Genomic DNA, 25,306 nt, shown 5'->3' on the forward strand with positions numbered 1-25,306 from the left:
TGGCCCTGTGATATGCACAGACAGAAAACAAATAAGCAAAATAAATCCTTTTTGTTATCTTTTACCAGATAAAACTGAAGGAGATCTTTGAGACCCCAACAGAAATCAGTCTTGTTTTGGAACTGGTCACAGGTGGAGAGCTGTTTGATCGGTAAGTTACCTGTACTTGGTACTTTCCCCAAGAATGCTGCAGTCCAGATGTCTTCTCTGCACATAATCCCAGTGTTAGTAATTACTGGAATTATTTCATCAGCATATGGTTTATTCACATAAATAAATGTTGGCTTAAAAATGTGTTTGGAAATGTGATTATCAGGATTTTTTTTTTTCTTGAAAGCATACATGAGTTGAAAATGGAGGAAATTGTCAGTAGATTTTGAAAAGCACAAACTATTGAAGGAAGGTGCTCAGCAGGTACATCGCATCAGATACGAGGCAGGAAAAACTTGCCAAATCACATTGACATGTCATTATAAAATATGATAGGTGAAAATTAACCTGCCCGGAGGATACTGTTATGTCAGATAAAAATTTGGTAAATAAAGTAATAAGAAAGAAGTTCTCTTTTGTATTTATTGTACTTTTAGAACCTCTGGTTATGAAGGTTCTGCAAGACAGGTATTGAGTTCTGAAGGTATTGCTTCTAAGGCTGCACCTGCTTGTCGTGTAGGTGCATATACATAAAACAAAATAATTGTATAATAGTGTTGGGGCAATATTTTAATGATAGGGATTTTGGTTTTTAGAGCAAGAGAAGGTATAAAAAACTTTTTATACTGATTTTAGTAAATCAATGAATTCACTGGTGTTGGTCATTTCCAGCTCATGTAAGGACAAGTTATTTGCTCTTCTTTCTTCTGTAATTAAAGTTTAGTATTTTAGAGGACTGTTACATAAATGCACATCAAAGATTACATCTGAAAGCATCTTTGATTTGAGGAAACAAAAGCATACCTTTTTTTGTACCATGGTCACAGCTACAACTTTGATATGAACTATTTTTGAACAGGTAATAATAAATGCAGCTCCTCCTGTGTCATCTTTAGTTGGCAAAGCAAGCAGGAAAAATGTACTATAAGACAAACAAGGGCCAAGTTCCAGGTTGGACTTGATGATCTTCAAGATCTTTTCCTAGTTCAGTCTATGATTCTATGAGCTAGACAGGACACTGCACAAGGTGTTCAACCTATCACATAGTCATTTATATATCCACATGGCTTCAGACTGGGTAGTTTTCAGGAAGGCTGGATACTCTATAGGAGTCTTTCACAAGACGAGTTTGCAAAAAAGAAGACATAAAGATGCCAGTGAAATTATTGGCTCCTGAGCAGCAACTATGTGTGTGGTAGAACTGAAGATAAAAGAAGCCATGGGATCCAGGATGGGAAATTGCATTTTTTGATGGAAGTAGGATTTAGTGTTGCAACATTTACAACATTTTGTAATCTGTATTCAGCAGTGATTAAGGGATTTGAGCTTTTGAACTTATCTTTCCCAAAAATCTTGTGATTAATCCAGTAGTTTGGCTAGGACAAGCTGTTTGGCATTGCCTAAAGTCATGTAGTCACACGCTAGAATTGTGGTGCCCCCCTCTGCGATGTTACGAATGAGCGCTAATACTATGGAGATCTTGTGGATTCAGCATCCTCGTTTCTCCATATGCAACAGAACTGGAAACTGAAAATATACAGTCTTCTCTGACCTGCGATTTCCTTAAAAAAGCCACCCACCAACAATAAAACAAAGAACGCAAAAAGCTTAACAACAATAACAGCAAATTGTTAGAAATATGCAGCCAGGATGTTTTACACTGGCCACTTCAATTAAGCATTAGCTGTCCTTCACCTCTCTTTCATCTGGGCTGAAGGATTAACACTTGCATTGTGCTATACAGTGGCTGCTCTCAGAATTTTAGTGAGAGTAAATTTAGCTTTGTGCCTTAGGGCAGACTTCCCTTCTCAATTAATCTTTTCAATCCATGCATCTTTTTATGAAGAGATGAAGGAAATGTCCTGACTTACAGAGAGGCCTTGTGCACTTTTTCTTCTGTGCTTGCATGACTCCCATCCCAGGAAAAAGCAAAATGACCCTGAAAGATCTTCCACTGGGCAGTGGGGTTGTGTCAGATTTGGAGAAATAACTGTGACGCTGTCTTGAGATCCACCTTATGGCTGTCATTGGGAGGAGATAGTGTACAGAGAGTGTGTGGGCCAGGGACTACCCCAAGGGTTTGGAGGACATTATGTGCTTAATGCACAGCTACATGACTTTGTAAATAAGTGCCCAGTACACAGACAGGAAAACAACTTTTGTACTCTGGAGGAGTTACTCTTACACCTGTTTCACTGCTCTAGTTTTTGCCACTCCAGATGTCCATTCTTCTTTTGAATAGTATTTATCCTGTGGATTAGTAAACTCTTTCATATACACATTCCCCTTATCATGAATTATTGTATAAATACCCAAGATCTGATTAGCATTCTGGAATCCTATTACCATTGTTGATGTGCTAATGGTTTCATGCCACATAACATAAAAGTTCTAGATAATAGAATTACTCACTTCCTTCAACATATTTAATATTTCTGTCAAATCATCCACATTTTTGCTAAAATGATCTTTCGTTATGACAATTTTTGAGTTGCGTTTCCCAAAAGGAGGTAAATTCAAACAAAAGTATCAGCACAACTGAGTTAATAGAGCTGAAATCAGGTTGGTTTTGGGTTGTAGTTTTAAAATGAAATCTGTTTCCCAGACTTCATAAATCACACTTTAGGCCATACCCTGACAAGATTCCAAACAAACCAAATGCAACTGTACAGTAAATTGGCGAAGTTTGTGTAAATTAGAATGCTCATTGCCAGTTTGCATGATAGTTATTGCCAATCCAGTAAGTGAGTAAGAAAGGTCTTTTGAAGTAAGACAGATCAATGGACAAATTGACCAAAACAAAAACTGCAGTAGGTCAAAAATTAACTGATACTCTAGTTCTTTCCAGACGCCATGCCTCCAGCTCAGTGCTGGCTGTATAACTTTGACATTTACTTGGCCCTCCTCCTTCATTCCTGCATGTTTAAAACAGAAGTGCGTGGTTGAAGTGCATTTAAACGAGCAGCATTTTGACAGAGCCCTGAGGGACAACCTGCTGGTATAACTGTGAGTGTCCCAGAAGCGGTCTGTCCAGCATGGCTGTGTTTCTTATGCTGCCACAATAGCGATGGGAGGCAGGCTGCCATCACGCTGGTTCTCACCACGGTAGGAACCAGCTAAATAACAAAAACCCCAAATTAGCACAGCCTTTCAAATATGCAGAGGAGTGATTACTGTAGCATTTGGATAGTCTTTAAAGGACCATGTTTCCACTACACTTGTGGATAGCTAATTTCAGGCCTGGGAGCAAAGCAGCAGATAAAGGTCAAGTTTTCATCCCTGTCTTAAATCTTCTCACCTCATCTTCTCATGAAGAGCATTGCATGTATGTTCAGTGCATAGTCACGTCTTTTGCAAGAGAAGTTTGAGTGATGGAAAGACATACTGAAATTTGGTTTTATTAGGGATGACATCATACTGTGCATACAGAATAAAGTAATAAACTTTATGTGGATAATTTTAAAAGGCAGATTTATAATCAGGAAGCTTCTCTCCACTTCAGCTCTTCTCCATTGAGCATGAGAAAACTAAAGGCAGATGATGGAAGTAACACGCTACATGCTTTCAGATTGATGAGACTGAATTTGAGCTCAAACAAATGGACTCAAGCATTTTAATATGAATTGAAGATCGTAGTGGAAAAGAGTTTAAAAGTTTAAATGCAGTGGCCATAAGGGGCTGTAGAATGAACTGAAACCACAAGTAGTGTAGCTTTCCTGAAAAAAAAAAAAACACCCCACAAAAAAAAAACAACAAACCAAACCCCAAACCAACAATAAAACAAAAAAACCCAAACCCAGAATAATTTCATTTATGTAGACATATTGTTTGTCAAACTAATTGCTTTTGTAACCCATTTTAATTAATAATGAGTAAATCTTAGACTCTTCAAAGATTTGATTAGGTAAGTAGCTAATGGTCTCACTTTCTATGTTAACCATTGTGATCATGTTAACCATTGGATTTCTTCAATTTTCTTTATCGTTCTTTCCTTTTAGAATAATGATGGTTCTTCTTAAGCTTGGTTCAGTGTATTCTTCTCTTGTCTCTTCCTTTTGCCCTCTGTGCCTTCATTATTCTTTACTTAAATACAATTTTTTGTACTTTTAACTTTGACTTTCTTTTCTATTGCATGGTGTATTTAACAAGATTCTTGATCACTTCAGCACAGCGAAGCCTGGTATCTGTCTTTTATCGGCTAACTTTTTTTTAACTTTGTCTTTTCCTTTCAGCTTTTATTCATATTAGCACCTTTCAGATGAATCACCTCTATTTTAACTTCATTTTAGACAGAATACCTGAAGAATAGTTTTTGTTAGAAGCTCCCATTTTTCAGGTTCAAATAATAATGTCAATCCACAAGTTCTCCTTGTCTGTATTTTGGCATCTTGATCACAAAGTCTTCTGTTTCTTCCTTCATGTTCTTATTAACTGCACCAAACATTGTCTAGAAATATTGCTTACGCCTGGCAGTATTTTAACTCACTTCCATTTCAGATTTCATCTAATTTCCTCTGAGAAATACATATTCAAGCTGATACCATCTTCTTTTATGGGGTGTACAATGACGAAAAAATATTATTTACTTGCTCTAAAGAACTTTCCTTTCAGAGAGATGATGGACCGATTACATTTTATGGACAAAATTTACAAAGTCTTCCCAGGCTTCTTGTTTCTGATTATGGAAATTAGAATTACTGAGGGACATCAAAAAGAGGCAAGGAATCAATCAGTCACTAAAGTGGGGGAGGAGGACAGGTGGTTTGTCTTTTATAAACTAGTGGTAGAACAGTGTATTTTATTTATTCCTGAGCTCTGGTCTCATGCAGTGGAAGTCTATCTTCTGAACAGGGGTCAGAGCACTCCTTTGGGCTTTGGACTCTGTTTCATATGACCAAGTTAAAGTACCCTCAAGTGGGACTAGCAAAAATAAAATAAAAATAAAAAAAAAAGGAGGTCTGACTTGACTACACCAACTGAGCCTTACTCTCTGAAATGAGAACACACAAATTAGCTCTGGTAAAAACGCTCCTTGATGTCATAATAGCTCACTTAGTGTCTCTTGATTTCAGCTGCAGTGATGCTAAAATCCAGTAATTTAAGAGTAAAGAAATGTGTGTTAATGCTCTCTTGTGGCCTTTCAAATGTAATTTGATATTTCCTTCCTGGAGAGAGTTGTAATAGTGCTTTATACTTTTGTAGTCAACACCTTATTTTCTGTCACTTGATAGAATTACTCTAAGTAAGCCAGTATCTACCGACTACAATACTGTATGCAAGATGAGAGGTACAAATGACCTTTTATAAATGTTTGTTCATAGGATACTACTGTAGTGAGGTTGATAAATGCACTTAGAATTGGGTGAAACACCAGCCACCAAAGGGAATGCACTTGCAGTTTTATAAATGACTAAACAATTCAAGCAGTGATGATGGTGCACTTATATAACTGCCTGACTTCCTACCACTGTCTAAATGTGAACTGATGTGACATTAAAGCCTGCCTGGTTCTTAACACCACTGTGGAAAGCTTTTGTCTTAAAACATTTTAATTTAAAATGTCCTCTGGCCTTGAGATAACTTTGCAGGAATTGTTAGCATGGGTATGTCCTAGCCGGGACCAGCCTGTATGCTACTAGCCCATTCAGAAAACTGGTGAAGCCTTTTGGAAGTAGGACACATCAGCCTGCAAAACCTCATAGTTTGTTAGGTATTTTAAAGACCAAGACTTCTTGTTATTAGTTCATCTCTGGCGTATATATTCTTGGGTTTCTGCCTTAGCCTCACCACTGTAATGTAGATATACATGGCTTGGACACCAGACGAACTGGGAGAGATATATCTGTAAAAATCAACAGGAAGATAATACAGCAGTAGCTGATTTCCACTGTATTAACAAATTTAGCTTTCATATTTATTTGAAATGCAGAGAGGTTTTTTTACAGCTCCGTGCAGGTGACAAGTTGAGGGGTGTGTATATATACACATATACAGCCTATATAGTAGTAGCCTACATAGTGTATACAAGAAGTATCTGACTAACCCAGAACCTACTGATGTGTGTTCTATGCCTTGATTCAACACCTTTCCTGAAATTATAAAAGCATTTGGGATGTGAGTGCTTTGTACATTTTGTTTCTTAATGCTTTTTTCTATTTGCATTACGACAAGAGTATGAAGAGAAGATAAAATGTTTTAGAAAGTACAGTTATCCTAAATATCCAGAGTACCAAAAAGCTTGTCCTAAATGATAATTAAGCAAATCCTTTACAGATAATGTACTTCTCAGTTCAATGTTGAAACTTAGCTGCTGCAGTAAAGAATATATCATGCACCCACGCACTTTGAGAGGTGCCAAGGCCGCCAAAAGAGAACTGAAACAGGTGAGACTGAAATAATCCTGAACTGACTAACAATAATATGAATGCTCTTGCAGATTATGACATGGAGAGACATAAACATAATGTATGTTATACAAACAGTGCCCAGTTTCAGAATTCAGTGGCCATCTGTTGCACTCTGCTTGGGAATTAAGTAATGAATCAGAATAAGCTCTGGAGCAATGTGTTTAAAACCTCACAGCAGCTACAGCTGTGCAGATTTGGCATGAAGGGCTGGAGTAGGCAGGTTGTTCACCTGACCTCAGGCAGTGTCCTTCAACTATCCTCGGGCTTCCAGGGTTTGGGGTTTTTTTTCTTAAGCAGTAAGATTCATTTAATCTTATGTAAGCTATTCCAGTGACTTTCTAGCCTGGTAATTAGATTTGGCTTCAGTATGACTAAAAATTTTCTTTCTTCAAATTTGGCCAATTTTTTTTTCCTTGTTCCCAGCAGGTAGAGAGAAAGTGAATACTTTGTACTTTGTGGCAAACTCCCATGCAGTGGCGGACTGTGGAAAACTACATATTCACAGTCCCTACAATCTTTAGTCCCTGGTCATGTTTTCTATGTCTCAATTGCTGTCAGTTGAATACCTTCCGCATTTTTTCTGGTAACACGGTGCCCATAGCTAGACAAAGAAATCCAAAGATTTCTTGTTAAAGACAAAGAAATAGTTCAAGATTTTCTGAGAAACTTTTTTAGTTCTGCGCTTTGAAATGCTGAATAGGAAATAAAGTGTCAGAAGAGAAAACAACCCCTAGTGTGGGATATAAGAAATATTTCAGTAAATTCTCCTGTATGCCAAATTTATGAAAAACAGCCTCTTACTTAATAATGATGGAAGGAAAATATCTTTCCTAAACGACCACAATGCTGCATTTCATTTCTGAATGAGGTACTGAAGAAAAATGTCTAGTTTGTTTGACTTGGAGTCAGTTCCAACACATTTCTGTATTTCCCATTATCTTTTGTCAGATCAGGGGCAGACAGTTTGAGTCATCAGTGACAGTAACAGCTGGTCTGTGCTAAAATAGGAAAATGGATGTAAAATAAGGAAGAATCAACAAACTGAATCAGAGCTGCTTTTTTTTATTACTTTTCAATGCTGTAGTATGGAAAATACATAAATATTTAGATAGAAACCTTAATTTTTAACTAAACAAATTCATCAAAGCAACCAGGAATTGGAATTGCTTCCATACAGGTATGAGGCAGTAGATCTGTGAATCATTCACTGAGAATGTGTAATTCCTGCAATGATGTCATTTTCTTTTCCTGTTTCTTCTCATTTTTAGTCTCACTTTACCTTGTAGAAATCTTTCATTTTAAAGACATATTAGAATTTACATAAGAATTAAGTGGATATGTACAGAAAAATATCACTACAAAAGAATTCAGGAAAATTGACATTTGGTTTAAAGAAACAAATACTTTTAAAAATTCTTAGCACATTCTGGCATTGGAACAGATCTTGTATTTATAAAGGCCAGTGTCTTGCTTGAGACTGTACATGATGTAACAGGATGCAGTCCACAGGTAAAATGTGGAACAAGAGTTCTGAATAAAAGCCAGCTAGAGGAAGAATGAAAATGAGCCTAGAAACACTGATTTTTTTTTTTAATATATGTTACTGAAAAACAAATACAGATATAGCAGGAAGAAAGATAAGTAATGCTGTGAATTGATAGAGTGATTAAAAATATTACTGGTTTGGATGGCTAAATAGATTTAGTAGACCTTTTGAAGGCTACATGAATGTTTCTAGATTCATTTAATACTGAAAGTCAACCAATTCCACAGTATGCAGAAATAGTATTTATAGTGGCAAAGAGCTAAATACTGCAAATTTTAGAGTACCTGTTCAGATTGATTAGCATAAAACTAAGTGTGCTTACTAATCTGAGGCAATGGAAGCAAGAAAAAGACTTTATCTGCTCAGAATTCACATGAGGCTTGAGGATGGGTAAAGTGGTCTGTGTGGGAGGGAAGCAGGGAAGTGGGGTAAGAACAGGAGTGCTAGTCCATTTACAGTTTAGGGTAGGAAAAAGTAAGTTTGTTAAAGTGGGTAAGAGTTCAAATTTTCTTGATCACAAGGAGTCATGAGAACAGCTTCTGTTTAAAATTGCCAGAATAGCCATTGCACTGGATTCCCATATCCAAGAAAAAGAAAAGAGAAAGAGGCTTTGGTTTCAGGGTCAGGGAGCTGGTAAAGTACACATTTCTTGTGCCATTTTGTTCTGCTTCCATTGCTTCTTCCACCCCTGGTGTTCTCTATATACAAGTTTCAGGAGTGGTTACAGTGCAAGGCTTGGAGAGGCTCTGAGGATTGTGCTGCCCAGGGAAGGACATATAACACCTTCTCAGTCTTGTCTGAGAAGTCACACTGCCAGGGAAACAGCCAATGCTGACCAAGATTTTAAGATATTGTCAGTCTTGCATGAAGAGGTGTGTGCATCAGTCACTATCCCAGCCTAGCATCCTCTGGCTCTGAATGGGTCCTCTGCTTGTTAAACAGGTTGCTGGGTGTCTCTGGTTCCTTTTTTACCATTGCAGCTGTGCAAGCACTGTTTCTCTTGCTGGATAGAAAAGATCTGACCCTCTGCTTTGTTACTCATTGAAAAATCAAAACCAAAGCCTCCTTTCCTTCTGTGATGAAATGTTCACATATTTGTTTTTGTAGGAGATTGATGGTTTCCACTTGTTGCCTAACATGCTTGCCATTAATCCTCAGATACATGTATTCCAGTCAACTGTAAAATTGTATATTAGTATAATTGTATATTAGTATGATTGTAATAGTGCTCTGAAAATTGATTCTAAAATGACATGTTAGGAGTCCTCATCACTTTACTCATTGATTTTCAGATTAAATGTGTTTAGTTTAGCAGGACTGTGCTCTTCCTTTATTTTTTCCCATCAGTAATACAGTTTCTGTAGAGCAAGTGTGGCCACTATGTCCCTCCCTCCCTTTACTATGATATTACACTGCTTTCATTGTCTTCATGAAAAAGTGGTGAATTAAAGCATAGTACCAAGTCTTAACAAGAATGTCCCAGAAGAAGTAAAATCCAGTTCATGATTTTCTTAAACTACCCTGCAGGCTACACAAGTATGGCGAATGCTAGTAATAATTCATGCATCTGTTGAGGCAGCCTATAATGCAGATATACATAATGGAAACATAAGCAACATAGCAGGCATTGCACTTCCGCGGTAGAGAGATGTTACACTAAAAACAGTCTGCAAAACTAAAGGATTTATATTGCCAGAAAATTTGCAGTACTCAGAGGGAAGAGAAATGCTAGAAAGGCTGAGTGGAAGTTGGCAAGCTTTACTGCAAATTATTAAATACTTGAATGCATACATGAGTTTGACAATCACGTGGAAGCAACCAAATTTCAACTACCTACTGTGTATAAGAAAGCATGGATCACCACAAGAAATATACCATTTCCACAGGTTTTCCGGGCAGTGTGACTCTAAAGGTGGCTTTGCTCAGCACTGTGTTTTTTTTTTATAGCTTCGTTACCTGACAGCAGAAGGCTTTTCCACCTCTGAGTCTGAGTGGCAGCACAGAGGGTTATCATTGCTATGGTGAAACAACTGTGGGCTCTGGGTCAGGGGTGCAGTTGGGTGGGTTCTGCTGAGTGACTGGCTTGGCAGGTAGACAGGGGTGCTTCTTGGCACCACCTCCATCTCCGACAGTGTCACAGAATAACAGAATGGTTTGGATTGGAAGAGACCTTAAAGATCATCTAGTCTCAACCCCCTGCAATGGGCCTCTTTGAGTGGACTAGGCTGCTCAAAGCCCCATCTAACTGGCCTTGAACACTGCCAGGTATGGGGCATCCACAGCTTCTCTGGGCAATGTATTCCAATGTTTCACCACCCTCATAGTGAAGATTCTTTTCCTAATATCTAATTTAAATCTACCCTCTGTCAGTTTAAACCTGTTCCCCCTTGTCCTGGTAGTGGGAAGGAGTGAGGAGCAGCCTTTGGGAAATACTTTTCTGCTTCTCTTTATAAAAAGAGGTGGATTTGTCTCAAATATGTTCACATGTGCTTGGAAAGACAAGATTAAATCAGTACATTCTCAGATGTTTGTTTTGCCATGTACAAGTGTAAAGAACTGAATCAACATATTTCAATAAAAGTGTACGCACAAGCATGAAAAAGTGATTTTACACAAATGGGATTAGAATATGAATCTTTTATTTCATCAGCATTGCATTTTTGCTTGCTTTAGGATGTCATCTTTGATTTGAAGTGCTGTCTTGAGCTTCCTGAATACCTGTGACACCAAATTCAGTGTTTTTTTCAAGCTTTGACTTTAAGCATTTTGGTATCCTTTCTTCTGGATTCCCTGCTGTTTGCCTCACAGTTTTCCTGTCCTGCACTCTTTTGGTCTGCCTGGCTCATTCATTTGCATATCAAAGACAGTATTTAATTAGTTCCTTACAGTGCTGTTCCTGTCCTGTTCTCTCAAGGAAAGTTTAATCTTCTTTCTGTGCTTTTCTTAGAGATAATTCTGTAAAGTAGGTGCAAATAGGTGGTTTTGCTTCAGTAATAACAAAGTAAGACATTTTTGCATGTTTCCTTCCCATTATGAAAGAAAAGGAGAATGAGTCATTGTTAAACTGTAGGCTGAAATTCAAAAAATCATTGTAAAGAAACTTCACTGGTCTCAGGTAGGAGTGTTGTTTTAATAAAGCAAACCAGCACACATACTTTTTGTCTTACATAAATTATCACAGGGAGGATGCAAAAAATAGATACGTAAATGATCCCCCAGTATTATTACAGAACCTAAAAGAAAGGATAATGTTATTTCAGTACTCTTCCTGACTGCCTAATAGCCAGGTTCTAGTTTTAAAACAGAGTGCCCTTTGTAATAAATTTTCATCTTTAGCAAGAATTATGTCTTTTTTTTTTTATTTATTGCTGCTACAGAAGATTAGGTTTTCTACTTGCTTGATTATTATTAATTAAGAATGTAATTTCTATTCTCAAGAAGTCTGGATTCTACACTGCTGAACAACTAGAAGGTTAGCTCGATGTTACATAAGCTGTAATTGGCTTGCCAGTGCATGTTATTCACTTGTAACATCAGTGGATGAGTCACGTTCTTGCACAATAATTATACAATAGGTTTTTATTCCTGTCCTGACATACAGGCCCACACTTCATTACATTTATTTACTGTAAAGTATAAATTCACAACGGCTTTATCTTCAGTATTATCTAGGTGTTATTTCTGTTACGTGTTTAATAATAATAATGAGAGCAGTATACTACCTACTACCCCTATCAACATATAGTTGTCTAAGTCAGGGTGGACTGGTCTTCTACATGTGGTCAAGAGGGCAGTCTTGAGCATCTTTTTGACCTCCTGTTTCCAGTGGTCAGGTGGTTTTCTTTCCTGAATTGTTTGGGCATTGACAGGGAGCCAAAAACCTCGTATTTTATTTGATTTTATTGAGTGGAGAAAAATACAAAGAGTTTTTCTTTTCCCCTGGTTTATCTGCTTGAAAGACATACTGTAAGATCAGAATTTTTTTAAAATGTATTCCAAAATCTATGCCAGTTTTAAAGAAGAGTCAAACTAGCACAGCAGACTTTTTGTTTTTACTTCATTGTGACAAAATTTTAAATTTTGTTACTATCTCACCTCCTGTGCCCTCCTTAGGACTGTAAGCTTAATTGAATGGTTATGTGAATGTCCTTAATACATGGAATCCTGTAAAACAAGGAAAGTGTTTTAACATGCCTCTTGTGCTGTAGATGGAGGAGCAAGATGAGCAAGATCAATCTACCAGCAGGGAAGCAGGATGGGAGCAAAGTCGGTATTCTAAGAAATGCTTAGGGATGCCACAGATAGGAACCTACTGGCTGACACTAAGTACTTTGAATTAAAAAGGAGGACAAAGCCAAACCAGTATATTTGGTGGACAAACACCCAAGCAAGAGGGTCACTGGGACTCACATCTTGCCATGCAGTCTACCAGAGGAAGATAATTCTGACTGAAATAGCTAAGGAGGACTCTTACTTTCAAGTATAATGTACCATTGTACTGTGTAATTATGATTTTTTTGTAACCTCTTTCCTAAACTTCAGGCTAAAAGCTTAATATAATGTCTCAACGAATAAAGTTCACTTTTTTTTTTTTTTTACCGTTGTGGTTTAAGTTCAAGTAAAGCTCTCCCTGATAGTTTAAACAGATGACCAAAGCAGGGGAAGAGCTGGAGATACAAAAATGCAAAGGAGGTAAAGCAGTGCATATGGAATGGTAGCTGAAGCGCTGCCAGAAAGAAATGAAACTTCCAGAAATAATACTAAATGCAGCCAAAAAATCATTGTGAAACGGAAGAACTCTCGCTTGAGACAGATTGCTTGCTGTTACTGGTGGCACACGAATAGATTTAGTTACCTGCAAATACAATGACTGTTAAGTAATTGCAGCTGGTTAGGTATATCCCTGTATAGACTATATTTCACAGTGCCCTGCTTGTTACATCTATTTCTGGTGGATTATTATCTTTTCTTTGATTCTTACTGCTCTTAATTTTCTAATGAGTATGTAGCAAAGCTTTTCATATGTACATTAGTCAACACTTTTTCCTGACAGTTTTTCTTAAGCTGTAAGGAGTTGCATTGAAGATACCTCAGTATAAGCCTGTTATTTCAAAGAAGAGAAGTACTGAAAAGATACCTGTATTTCCAGTATCTGAAGGGGGCTTTTGCAGTATCTGAAGGGGGCCTACAAGGATGCTGGGAAGGGACTCTTCACTAAGGACTGTAGTGATAGGACAAGTGGCAATGGGTTTAAACTTGAACAGGGGAAATTCAGGTTAGATATAAGGAAGAAGTTCTTTACTGTGAGGGTGATGAGGCACTGGAGTGGGTTGCCCAAAAAAATGGTAAATGCTCCATCCCTGGCAGTGTCCAAGGCCAGGTTGGATGGAGCCTTGGGTGACATGGTTTAGTGCAAGGTGTCCCTGCCCATGGGATGGGGGTGGAACCAGACATTCTTAAGGTCCTTTCCAGCCGTAGCTATTCTATGGTTCTGTGATTCTATGATACTGCAAAACAGGAGGAGTATACCCTGCTTTCCACAAGCAGAATCTGTTTCTAGACCCTGAAGGTTTTCCAGTGACTTTTGACTTCAAACGTTATAGGCCTCTTGCTCTCCTGCTTCATGGGGATTTTAGGTCATTGTTTTCTCAACAATTGCTTGTGTGCTTACAGAAAGCAAGTAAATATTATAAAATGTCTCATAGTCACTGCAAGTTGTTTCTAGACAACAGCTGTCTGCTTTCTTAGTCTTTGAAAAATTAATATGGTAAAAATTCAAAACTTCAGGTCAAAGATCTGACCTTTAGGCAACTCTCTGAAGGAGAATTATTGCAGCTCACAAATACTGGGTGTAGTCAAATAAGGTAGTAAAAAGACGGATGGGTCGCTTAAATGGTGTATTAGTACTAATTATAGGTTCTTCTTTCATTAACTTCTTACAGTTATTGTCCGAATCTGTATCTTCTGCTGGGTCTGTTTAACTGAACTCTGCATTTATATAATGTTTCATTCTGTAATGGCAGTTCTAGGAGATCATGCAATGCAAATCCTGAGTCAGAACCCAGACCTTGTTCTTCTAAAAGAGTTGCAGTAGCACAGCTGGGCTTTGAGGCTATCCCAGAAGTCTGCATTTTCCCTTGCTGCCATTTCTATGCAGCACAGCGTACAACATGTTCAAATACACCACTTCAGAACATTACCTTAACACAGAAATGTGTTTTCTTTCTTAATGTTTTTATCATGGTAAGGTACCAGAAGATGACACTGAACGTGAAAGTTGATGTTTTGTTTGTTTTTACAAGATTGAACAGATGTAAAAATGAAGAGGGAAAGAAAACCAGATTTGCAGGATCTTCAGAAGTCATAAATACTGCTGAACTCTCCATAAGCCACACTTGGTCAGCACATTTACAAAATCAAGTTATTATGTGTCATCTATGCAAACTAAAGATAGCATTTACCTTAAGAAGAAATTTAAAAAATTAGGTTTAGTTTGAATGAAACCATGTTTCTTTGACTACAGATCCTCAAATCTCGACTAATGGAGAAGAAAAAGAAACTCATTCAGCCCATTATACCTGAGGGATAGTTTGAAACTAGTAAATTTTTTACATCATCTGTTTCTCTTGAATAATTCAGATCTGCATGTGCCTAGCACAGTTCTTTTGTCAAATAAGTAAATAAATAAATAAATAAGGGGGAGGGAGTTTAATATAAAATTGAAGTAGCAGTTCCTAAAGGATACCTAGTTTCATCTGAGAGTAATTCAGATTCTCTGAAAACTCCAAAATATTTCAACTGAATGTGCATATAAGCTTGAGCTTCTTACCTAGCTGGTATTTTGTCTCCGGTTATTCATTTAACTGGAAATCAAAGGTAACCTGAATTGCAAAAGAGTTGTTTTCCATTCTTTAGGGGGCACTCCAGGGTCGTGGTCATGTTTAAATTTGATTGTTTTCTAGTTCATTTTTTAAAAGTTTTTGCCAGCATGGTTTATTTACCAAAACGAATAATTCTGAATGAGATTTTGCATGTCACTTTTTTGTTGTAGGATTGTGGAAAAGGGTTACTACAGTGAACGAGATGCTGCTGATGCTGTTAAACAAATCCTGGAGGCAGTTGCTGTGAGTATTGTTTAGCACCATATGCTCAGCACCTAGTTTCCTAGTTTTTCATTGACAGTGGCTCAATACACACTCATGTGGGAAAGAAGCAGAGTTCACTGGAAACAGTCCACACAAGTTTCCTCCTATAATTAACTTTGTATCGATTTTTTTTTTCTTTTCTTTTTTTTTTAGGAAGTGGCACAGTGACTCTGGATAGGAATTAGCAATGCGTTTAACGCTCTAAGTCATCTGTTAAAGTGGAGTGCATGCTCTGCCCAAACTAAAAAAGCTGTGGAGTTTAGCACTGATTGTTTTAGCTGCAAAAGTAATTTGAAATTGCTGTCAGTTGTGTAGTCTCTAGCTCATTTTTTGTGGAGTATGTCACAGTAAGTCATTTGGAACAAGAGTGTGCTAGTTTTCCTTTCAACTAAAGTGGAGCATAGATGGCCAAACTGTGGTGGGTTTTTGTGTAAAGAGTTACAAGCTGGTGTAAAGAGTTACAAGAAGTTGAGTCAAGCTCCTGCAGAATACTGACATGAAAATAGTCTGCTACATTTGCAGTTGTTCCTTGAAGGTGACCCATCACAGTTTTTGCTGCTGCAGGAGCGTTTATACAAACAAGGCGCATTGGAGGAAGGGTGGACTACTACGAAAGTGGATAGAGTATGCTGCATGTCTAATCAAAGATCAATTTTCACTGCTTTTTAAATTGCAGATGCATACACAGAATGACAGTAGATACTGAGAGATCGAAGTTCAGTGCCAGTAGCTTGCGTAACTCCCAATATACCTTCTTCCTCTATATTTCATGTGGTTTTCACACCATTGAACTTTGTACAATTCTATCACTTAGAGAAAGGTACAAAAATTTTTGAGACAAGAAAATAAAGTCTTTTAGTAGCTACATAGAGTATTTCTGTCTATCACGTGTACTTCTCAGTCGCTTGTAGCTCTTCCATCTGGTTTCCTACCAGATGTTCCCCAAACGCCTAATCAGATGCTGGGAAGGTACTTAAGAAATTTGTCAAATGTCTAGTCTGTATGCTGGCACTGATCAAGTCCAGCATAGAAGAGAGGAGACATGTTGGGTAAGAAAGAACAGTCTGGCTGGGACAATCAGAGCATTTCAAACAAAATAGTAACATAGAGACAATTTTACTTTGTCACACTAAGACATTAGTAAGACCTAAGGAGGGATTGATGCTAAAGATTTTGCCTTCTGCTGTTCCTGGCATCTGTCTTCAGAGTCAGCAGAACATATTTCTGTTTCTATCCGGTAGCACTGTATGGTTGTCTGCAGCAGATATTTTGGGTGAAGCAGACAGGAAGCAGAAAGATGACAAAGATCTTGGAGCAGACATACATGCTTAGAGGTGTACAAACAGTGCAGACGCAACGTGACTGACTTTGGGTCTATTTCCAGACTATCATACTTTTCAAACAAAAATCAATTTTTGATCATGTGGAAAAAAAGAGAGGTCAGCCTGAAGAGCTCTTCCAAAGCGTGAGAGTGGTAAGGCAGGATCTGTACGAATAACCCACAGAGATGCAGTGTCAGAAGACCTGTACTGAGGAAAGGACTGTTGACCTCTGACCTCTGTGGAAGATATCTAAAGGTGGGAAAAAGAAAATGCGGTTACAACAGTAATGCAGTTATTCAGAAGGAACAGACCGACTCAGGCGTATTTACCTGGTATGGTAATGGAATACCCCATTGTGAAAAAAATCCTATAAATCATGGTTTGGTATCATCTGCAAGCCTGTTCACACTAAATACAATGTGAGAACTGGTGTTCCCAGGAGTAACCAGACCTACAGCAAGACCATCGTGTTCACTTCCTGACTTTCTGAATGATCTGGTGCTTACTGAGTTGCTCTCATCCAAAGTAATCTAAATTATGTAGTCAAGTTTAGTGTGCTGCATGACACATTTGTATAAACTTCTTAGAACTGGGTCAGATTACTATTTTATGAGCAATTTTTTCTTTGAATCAAAGTGCCCCAGTTAAGGTGGTTCTACATTATTTATAATTCTTTTCCATAAAATTATCATGAAGTTTTGCTGAAAGATGTTTCAGAAGGTGTTTCAGTTCTTTATTTTAAAATCCAGGAACCAGATGAAGATCTCCATCTTCTGCGAGCTGTAACAGCTTTGCTCAAATAAACGAACAGTGACATATGAAAGCTAAAAAGCTGATATTCAAGGCCAGGTTGGACAGAACGGGTGACATGCAAAGGCAAGGCACTCTTGCCCATGGCAGGAGGGTTGGAATTAGAGGATCTTAAGGTCCTTTCCAACCCAAACCATTCTATGATTCTGAGGTTTATATGAGCATGCAATAATTTGGAGTTTTATAGATCCTGGTATCAAATCCCTAGCTAAGATGGACTGTACAAACTTTTGGTGTCATAGCTGATACTGAACATCTAAGCAAAAGCTGGAATGGCTGTGGAGGTGCCAGCTCCCAATTTGGGATCCTTGCAGCCCAGCTAAAATACTGTGATAGATTGGGGCTGTAAATTTGGCAGAATGGTGTTTGTGAACATAAGAGGAGTTACTGTTAGAAACTGGAAAATAACTTCTGCAGCAGAGTAATCTTTCCAGAATAAAAGAAAATATATCTATTGATGATTCTTAAAACCAAATAATTATACAATCCCCTCAATAAACCATGCCAATGAATACCCTCCTGGCATCAGATAGGTGTTCTGACTACTGCAAGTTTTATAAATTTCTCTTAGCAAATGAACTAGTCTACCTACTTATTTTATAAACCCCTTGTTAAGGGCTATTAATATAGTAATGGATCTGTCCTCACAGTGGATCACTGACATATGAAGGCTTGTCTTCATTTAGCAAAGGGTTTTTTCAAAATTCTTCTAAAGGATTTATTCAAAAGTGTAAAGTGGGACTTTAGAAGCACCAAAGCATTTTGCTCAACTCAGTCTGAAATTGTTTAACTAAAAGGACTATTAAAAAAAAGTTCTGTAAAAGTTCTTAAAGAAAAAAACAAAACAAAAATACAAAACAGCAGCAAAAAACAAACAAACAAAAAACAAACCAAACGCAAACCAACAACAAAAATCCCCCCCACAAAAAACCAACCAACCAACCAAACAAACAAAAAAAAAGCACGCAGAATAAAACCCCTCCTATAAAGCGTCTATCTTGGTCTATCTGTTTTTTGTAATGTATGAGTACTGTAAGATTAGCTGTTACAAGGCTTACCAAGAATTAAGTAAGTGGCTAGAGTAACACACAGGAAATTAATATTAATCTTCCAGGTCACAAACCAGCATAAATATATCAGACGTTTGTCCTCCCAAGAACAAAGAAAATAACAAATCCAGTATTGTTCTGAAGACTACTGCACCCATTTTGCCCTTCTCCATCATTTTTCTTTCTGCTCATTGCATCTGTGTTCCCAGTGCATGGATGTATTTGCCTTTTCTGGGAACAAATTACCTTTTTTAATCTCTTCCACACCTTTGCCTTTTCCATTGTTCTTCAAGCTGGGAGATAGCTTCATTCATAAAATAAAAGGCTTATACAAATCTAGGCAAGCCAATGTTAATTTCTTCAGCTCTTTTGCTTGCTGTTCAGAACAGGTATGGAGCTTCTGTTGCTACCCAACATCTCATAACAGGGTGAATTTCATTCCTGAGAGAGGATGCATTTGCAACCTCTCTTAGCACATCATTATCCTTCCTCTCCTCCTCAAAGGATCAGTTGTATACAGTATCGGTTTCTTGCATGCTTATTTTTGCAGCAGTTTTCCTATTTTGTTTAATCAATGGATTTCCACACACGGATGTCCCAAGGCCATTCTTCACTGCCTGACTTTCAGAATGAGTTATTGATGATATGAAATTCAAATAAACCTTGAAATACTGGTCACAAAAATACACACTTTTTCTGTAAAAGACATCTTCTTTTTAGGTGCTCAAACTTAAAAAAATTACACTAAATTTTTAAATTTTTTTAATGTGCATCTTCAAAATCCTATATTTGTCACTAAAAATAAACTGTGTTCCTTCTTGCCTACTCTGCATTAGTGTCAAAATGATAGGTTTCTGCTTGAGAGTTAAATTACTCTTTTCATTGTATTTAAATTTGAAATTATTTTTAACAGTTTCGTTTTTGTAATTACAGTAGTTACTAGATATAATCTAGACAGAGTTTTGAACTCACTTGGCAGTCTCTAAGTTAATTTCCCATCATATTTTATAATATGTTGTTTTCTTATGACTGGCCATCATCTTGTCCTGATAGGAACGTTTTCCTTAAGGCATAGGTGGGACCCCCTCGGTTTTCATTTCCATTTTCTATTTCAATTTTCTACCCCCCCAAGCTTCATTGTATGCCTGCGTTTCTATTCAGTTTCCTGTCAGCTTAAATTCACAGACAGCATGCTGAACTTTCAGCTATGATGACAAAGACTGACGGCACTTAGTTAGTTGCAGGTTTGAGAGAGAAAATCTAGATTAAAGGTTTCTATTCATTTCAGTGAACTTTGATCTGTCTGATAATGAGCAGTAAGATTGTGGGTAAGGACCTCCTGCAAATGTGCATCTTGCAAGTATATTTTACAGACCTTGAAGCGTTGGACTGCCTAACAATTAGAGCTTAGAGCAAATGAGGTAATTGGACTGGCTGAGATCGAAGAGAATTGGTCAAAATATCTGGGGGTTTTGGCATTCAAAGAAAAGTGGACATTAGATAAAGAGTAAGAAAAAGGTTTCATTTTTTTCTATATAATTGTCTATGTTTTGGCTGGAATAGGGTTAGTTTTCTTTCCACGAGCTGGTGTAGTGCTTTGTTTTGGGTTTTGTCTGAGAGCAATGCTGATAACACACCAATGGTTTAGTTGTTGCTCAGTAGTACTTGCTCTGATAAATGACATTTCAGTCTCTCATGCTCTGCCAGTGAGGAGGGACACAAGAAGATGAGAGGAAGCAGAGACAGGACACATGACCCAAAATAACCAAAGGGGTTTTCCATACCACAGCGCAACATGCCCAGTACATAAACTGGGTGGAATTACCTGGAAGGGCCAGATTGCTGCTCGGGTCAGGCTGGGTATCAGTCAGTGGATGGTGGTCAATTGCATTATGCATCACTGCTGTTTGCTTTTCTCTTTTTGTTCTCTCTCTCTTTTGCTTTTTTAATTACCCTTTTCATTGTTATTATTAGAATTAGCATTATATTATACCTTATTTTAACTGTTAAACTCTTCTTAACCCACGGGTTTTACCTTTTTTCCAATCCTCCCCATCCCCCTGTGGGGATGTGAGAAAGCAGCTGCGTGGTACTTAGTAGCCAGCTGGGCTTAAACCACAACTATCACCGAATTAGTGCCTGCTGGGGATAGATGCAATGGATGGATTTTAGTTTCAGCCACCAGCTACAAGGTGAACTTAACTGAGGCTTAAATGTGACAGAATTCTGAAATGTTGAACAAATGTGTTATCAATAAATTCTTAGCCAGGCCTAAAAAGGCACACTGTTAAGAAGAGTAAGTGTATTGAGACAAATAAGGAAGAAACCCCGGGGGGGGGGGGTCAGGAGGCTGGAAGGGAGTGGGGGGAGAAGGGGAAATTAAAATTTTGTCATTTTTTCAGAATGTTTGCTCAAAAGTGGTATTCCACTAACTTGCAGGTGTAGGCCATGTTCATTGAGTATGCAGTTGTAAGTAAAAGGACAGTGCTTGATACTGTAAGACAAGAAGCAATTTGCTGTTCTGGCTGCAATTCTGTGCTAAGTATTATGATGTCATATTGTGTTCTCTGACATGATCTGCTTCTGCCACTCTCCTTCTAACCTGTCAACAGGAAAAAAATGAACAGAGGTGGATGGTTTTCAGACTTAACGCTTGTACTCTGGCACACTCTGATTTTGGAAAACTTGCATAACAACATTTTGGACAAAGAGGCAGATAAACACTGAGTTCAAAAGAGGGACAGCAGCTATTTGCAGTTAAAAGCACCATTTGCAATGTAATCGAGGACATGTATGATAAGGACGCTTGTATTTGTTCTCTTTTTAACAAGTAAATAGGTTGTCAATATGTAAGGTAAATTCTGTGTTGCTATTATGGCAATTCATGCAGGGAAAAATACAACATAGAAAACCTAGACTCTGAATCAGTTTTCTTCAAGCTATTTCTTAAGCTATCTCCTGTTACTGAGGTTTGTCCAGGAGCTAAGGATTGCTCACAGAAACTGAATTTGAACCTTCAGGGAGATGTGATGTCGATACTCATGTCCATGAGCTGGGAGTTGTTCAGAGCAGTTGGTGTCAGTGGCCCAAGATGTTGAAGAACTATCCTGTTCATTCTGATTTCTGTAGTGACACATATCTTGGGGTATTCGGTTCCTTGTTTTAATAGATGAAACATAAAGTCTTACTATGCCTTTTCCTTGTAAGATTATCATTTCTAATATAGAATTATAGAATCATGGAATCATAGAAGCATTCAAGGCCAGGTTTAACGGGGTTTTGGGCAACCAGGTCTAGTGGAAGGTGTCCCTTCCCATGGCAAGAGGGTTGAACCAGATGAGCTTTAATGTCCCTTCCAACCCAGACCAGTCTGTGATTCTGTGATTTCTTTGTTGCACAAATTAATACAAGGAATGTCACACGAGATACACTGGTTGTACTAACTGATTTAACAAAGTTGAGATAATTGAAAGGTATTATGAATTCCCTGTGAAGTCTTGTCCTGAAGGAAGGTACGAGACCATCTAAACATGATCCTTTGCTTACTGCAAAGGGTTCTACAGTGCACTTGAAGTCACAAGTCAATAAGGAAAGTGCTGTTCAATAAAGGAAGTGCAAGTCGATGAGGGGATGAGAATGTATGTAATTATAATCTTATTACCACTTATGCTTGCAAAATTTTATTTGAGTAAGCACATCACAGTATGAGAAAAAATGGACATTAGTCTCCATAATGACAAGTGTATATTGTCTGATGTGTGTTGCTTGTAGCCTACTGAAAGAACATTAACACCCCATTTAGAAGTAATTGTAGTAGAGTGCAGAATAAAGAGTAGCAATGTTTCTGAAAACAAATTCCATAAAAAAACGTGTCATATGCACAATAAATCCTATATATCAAGGGACGGTGTCAGACAGAAAGAAGGAATGAAATAGCAGAGATTGTTTGTCTGCCTGCATATGCTATCTTATAACACAGTCAGTGAAGTCATGTAGGACCAATGGTTTGAATTGATATCAAGGTGCGTTTTTCAGGACAGTTATATACATACTTCCCTTTAATCTGAACTGCGAGTATTGCCATGGACATGGCGTACAGCTGAATGACTTGTAGGGAGGAGTAGCAGTATCCATTCTAAGACATTATAGTTGGGTTTTTTTTTAATTTAAAAAAAAAGCGCCATTTTATGTGTTCTAGGCACGAAGTGTTTATTTCTTCAAAATTTGTTTGAGTGGCTTCAAGTTTAATCCCCTTGGAGAGGGGTGATTTAGCATATCACATATAGAAATGATTCCATGCAAGCCGGGAAGTCATTTCTGCCTTTTCTTCCATTTCATGACAAGATTTTAACGGGCTTTTTAAGTACCCTGGGGAGACGTCGCACATTGCTGTAAAGAGCAAATAAGCAAATAGGTAAACTGTCAAGTTATGTAAGAAACCTACTGAAGTGCTGCCACTTCATGAGAGAGAAATGTATTTGTGCCCTAACCGTGCTATTTCTGAAACAATGTTATGTGCTAGTTTCATACATAGGATAATCTCTTTAGAGAGTGAGGGCATTTTGAATTAGTAGCTTCATAATATTACTAGCTTACATTCACTTTTTGTGTTTGTTGTAAAGAGATTTTGAACAATTTTTTCTTGTTAATGGTGTATTTAAATTGTTGGAAGTACGGTTGGTTTTATTATTATCACGCCAGCATGATTTATCAGTAATTTGATTCAGAATTATTTTCAGAAAAACAGTTTTGGAGACCTGCTCTAAGATAAGTGCAAAGCTCTCTTTGCAGCACACAAAGAAAAGAGATTTACTGTCAAAAGAATCTGGCAATGCTGCAATCATCAGTAAGGAAATGAGGGTATTGAATTCGTTGTTTTCTCTAATAGAGGAAATGGAACAAGCACTAATGATCATGCTGTAGGTCTACTGTATTACAGTTTAATGTCCAGTGCAGTAGAAAGTCAGGGTCATATTTGCTAAGTTGTTATGACCTCAAATTGTGCTTCATCTAAGTAAAGAGTCCTTCTTTTGATTTGAAAACAAGTTACTGCAGTATTAATTTTTAAAAAAATATTTGGAAATAACAGTGAAAGTGATTAATTAACTCTTTTTTTTATTTCACAACACTCCACAAACACAGTGCCAAATGCTGCTGTTTTCAAGCAGTGCCTGCAGTTCATTTTTATTCCAAGAGGCTGACATTTACCAGGGAAGTTGCTGTCTGAGAACTGATTAAGAATTCAAGAATTTGACCTCTTCCTAATTCATCTCAGGCAGAAGGGCAATTTTCCTGTACCTTCATTTATAAGATGCACTGTTGAAAATACTGTGTGAGGTGAGTGTTTCCCCAGCCCAAAGGCTGGGTCTATATGCCTGATTAACTGATCTTTTGGCCGTCATTTGGCAATGGCCTGGCCATCCCTTTTAGAAAAGAAGGCACAGAAAACAACCTCTGTAGCTCTGTGCTGACACTGAGCCTGAGCCTGAATCTTGGCTTTAGACAGCTACCCATTTCTCTCCTGTATGTTACCAAGCACACTTTTAGCAATTGATAAAGTACAAGTAAAGGAAAAAGCCTGGCTTTTCTCATGCTTTAGTCTTTATTATAATTTTTATTGCACATATTGTGCAAACTGTCATGCGGGAACATGACATCCAAATATCAGTTCCCATAGAACGTAAGTCATGTACAGTCTGAATTGACAAAATGTACATGTCACTTTAGGAGCCTGGCAGGGCTCTGAAGTGTTCTGAGCTAGGGAAGCTCCTAAAGCATCCTGAGTGCCCTACATACTGTGTAGAAACAGTAAAAACCTAGCAATTGCAAGCAACAGAAAGGGTCAAGACCTCAATGAAATATGAGGAGGTCTTGCCTCAGAAATTGCCCTGGAGTAAATACCAAAATAGAAAACCACCCGTCTGTGCATGAACAAATGGAGGAGAAATGCTAACTGGCACTGCAGGAGTGTTACCAGTAACTATTGCTTTTCATGCCGGCCACACAGCCACAGCTGCATGGATGGGTAGTACATTCTTTTCCTAAGGGCTAAAAGACATCTGGTTAAATGCTACATGAAATTCCCTAAAACTTTTCTAAGGTTTGAGTAAACATACAGAAGTTCACTGACTTTTAGAGAATTTGGTGTTGTGAGTAGGGTCTGAATGCACCTGTGCACAAGAAGCCTTCCCCTGTCCTTTGTGAGGACACCGGCCAGAGGACAGAAGCAGTCCTGGTCCCTGCAGTGTGCTAACAAGGCAGAAAATTGTTTCCCTAAGCAAATGGCATAAGTAGCAGCACCGTTGCCAAAGTCACTGCTTTATCCCCAGAAGGATTTGATGAAGTGTAAGGCAGCCCTTTTCTTCATCCCTCCCTATTCACAGGACTGTTTTTCTGTCTCCCAAGCCTGTTGTGCCTGCAGACCTAAGTGAGGACAGGATTGTTTCCCTGTGTCTGGATGTTCCTGCCTTGGTAATCATGGTAAGGATAAAAATACATTGATTGTTCAGAAGTAAATTGAAAATGAACCTGTGAAATTACAGATATTTGCAAAAAAAATTACTCAGATTTTGTAGCCTTGTGCAATTTTTAATCTCTAGTTCCATAGTACTGAACTGATAAAATGCAGGTTCTCAGCAAAATGGCTATTTGCAAAATTACATTTTTTCATTAAGAATCTTACCCTAATCTCTGTGCCTGTAGTTTGAGGAAATGCTAAGAGAATTTCTGCTGTCTTTGGGAGATATTCCTCACATGCCAGCGGGGTTGGCATGAGCTATTATTGGCTGACGCTGATCACTCTTCAGCAGGCTTTGTAATAATCTATCAGTCATTGTTTTAGATAAGTGGTTTTATTTCTATGGCCCTGAGAGCATGA

The 25,306-nt window shown here is 37.9% G+C and overlaps 1 protein-coding gene across 1 annotated transcript in view; it reads left to right on the plus strand.

Moving 5' to 3' along the window:
- The window catches only part of CAMK4 (calcium/calmodulin dependent protein kinase IV), a 144,288-nt gene that overhangs the window by 78,936 nt on the left and 40,046 nt on the right, over positions 1-25,306 (plus strand). The window contains exons 4-5 of the mRNA XM_061443073.1: positions 69-151; positions 15,155-15,227. Of these exons, the coding sequence (XP_061299057.1) occupies positions 69-151; positions 15,155-15,227 (156 nt within the window). The remainder of the gene's footprint in view (positions 1-68; positions 152-15,154; positions 15,228-25,306) is intronic.

This window comes from Pezoporus flaviventris, unplaced genomic scaffold, assembly GCF_033815535.1.
Source record: "Pezoporus flaviventris isolate CSIRO_AGI_PZ_B2104156 unplaced genomic scaffold, CSIRO_AGI_Pfla_v1 ptg000285l, whole genome shotgun sequence".
Taxonomy (NCBI): domain Eukaryota; kingdom Metazoa; phylum Chordata; class Aves; order Psittaciformes; family Psittacidae; genus Pezoporus; species Pezoporus flaviventris.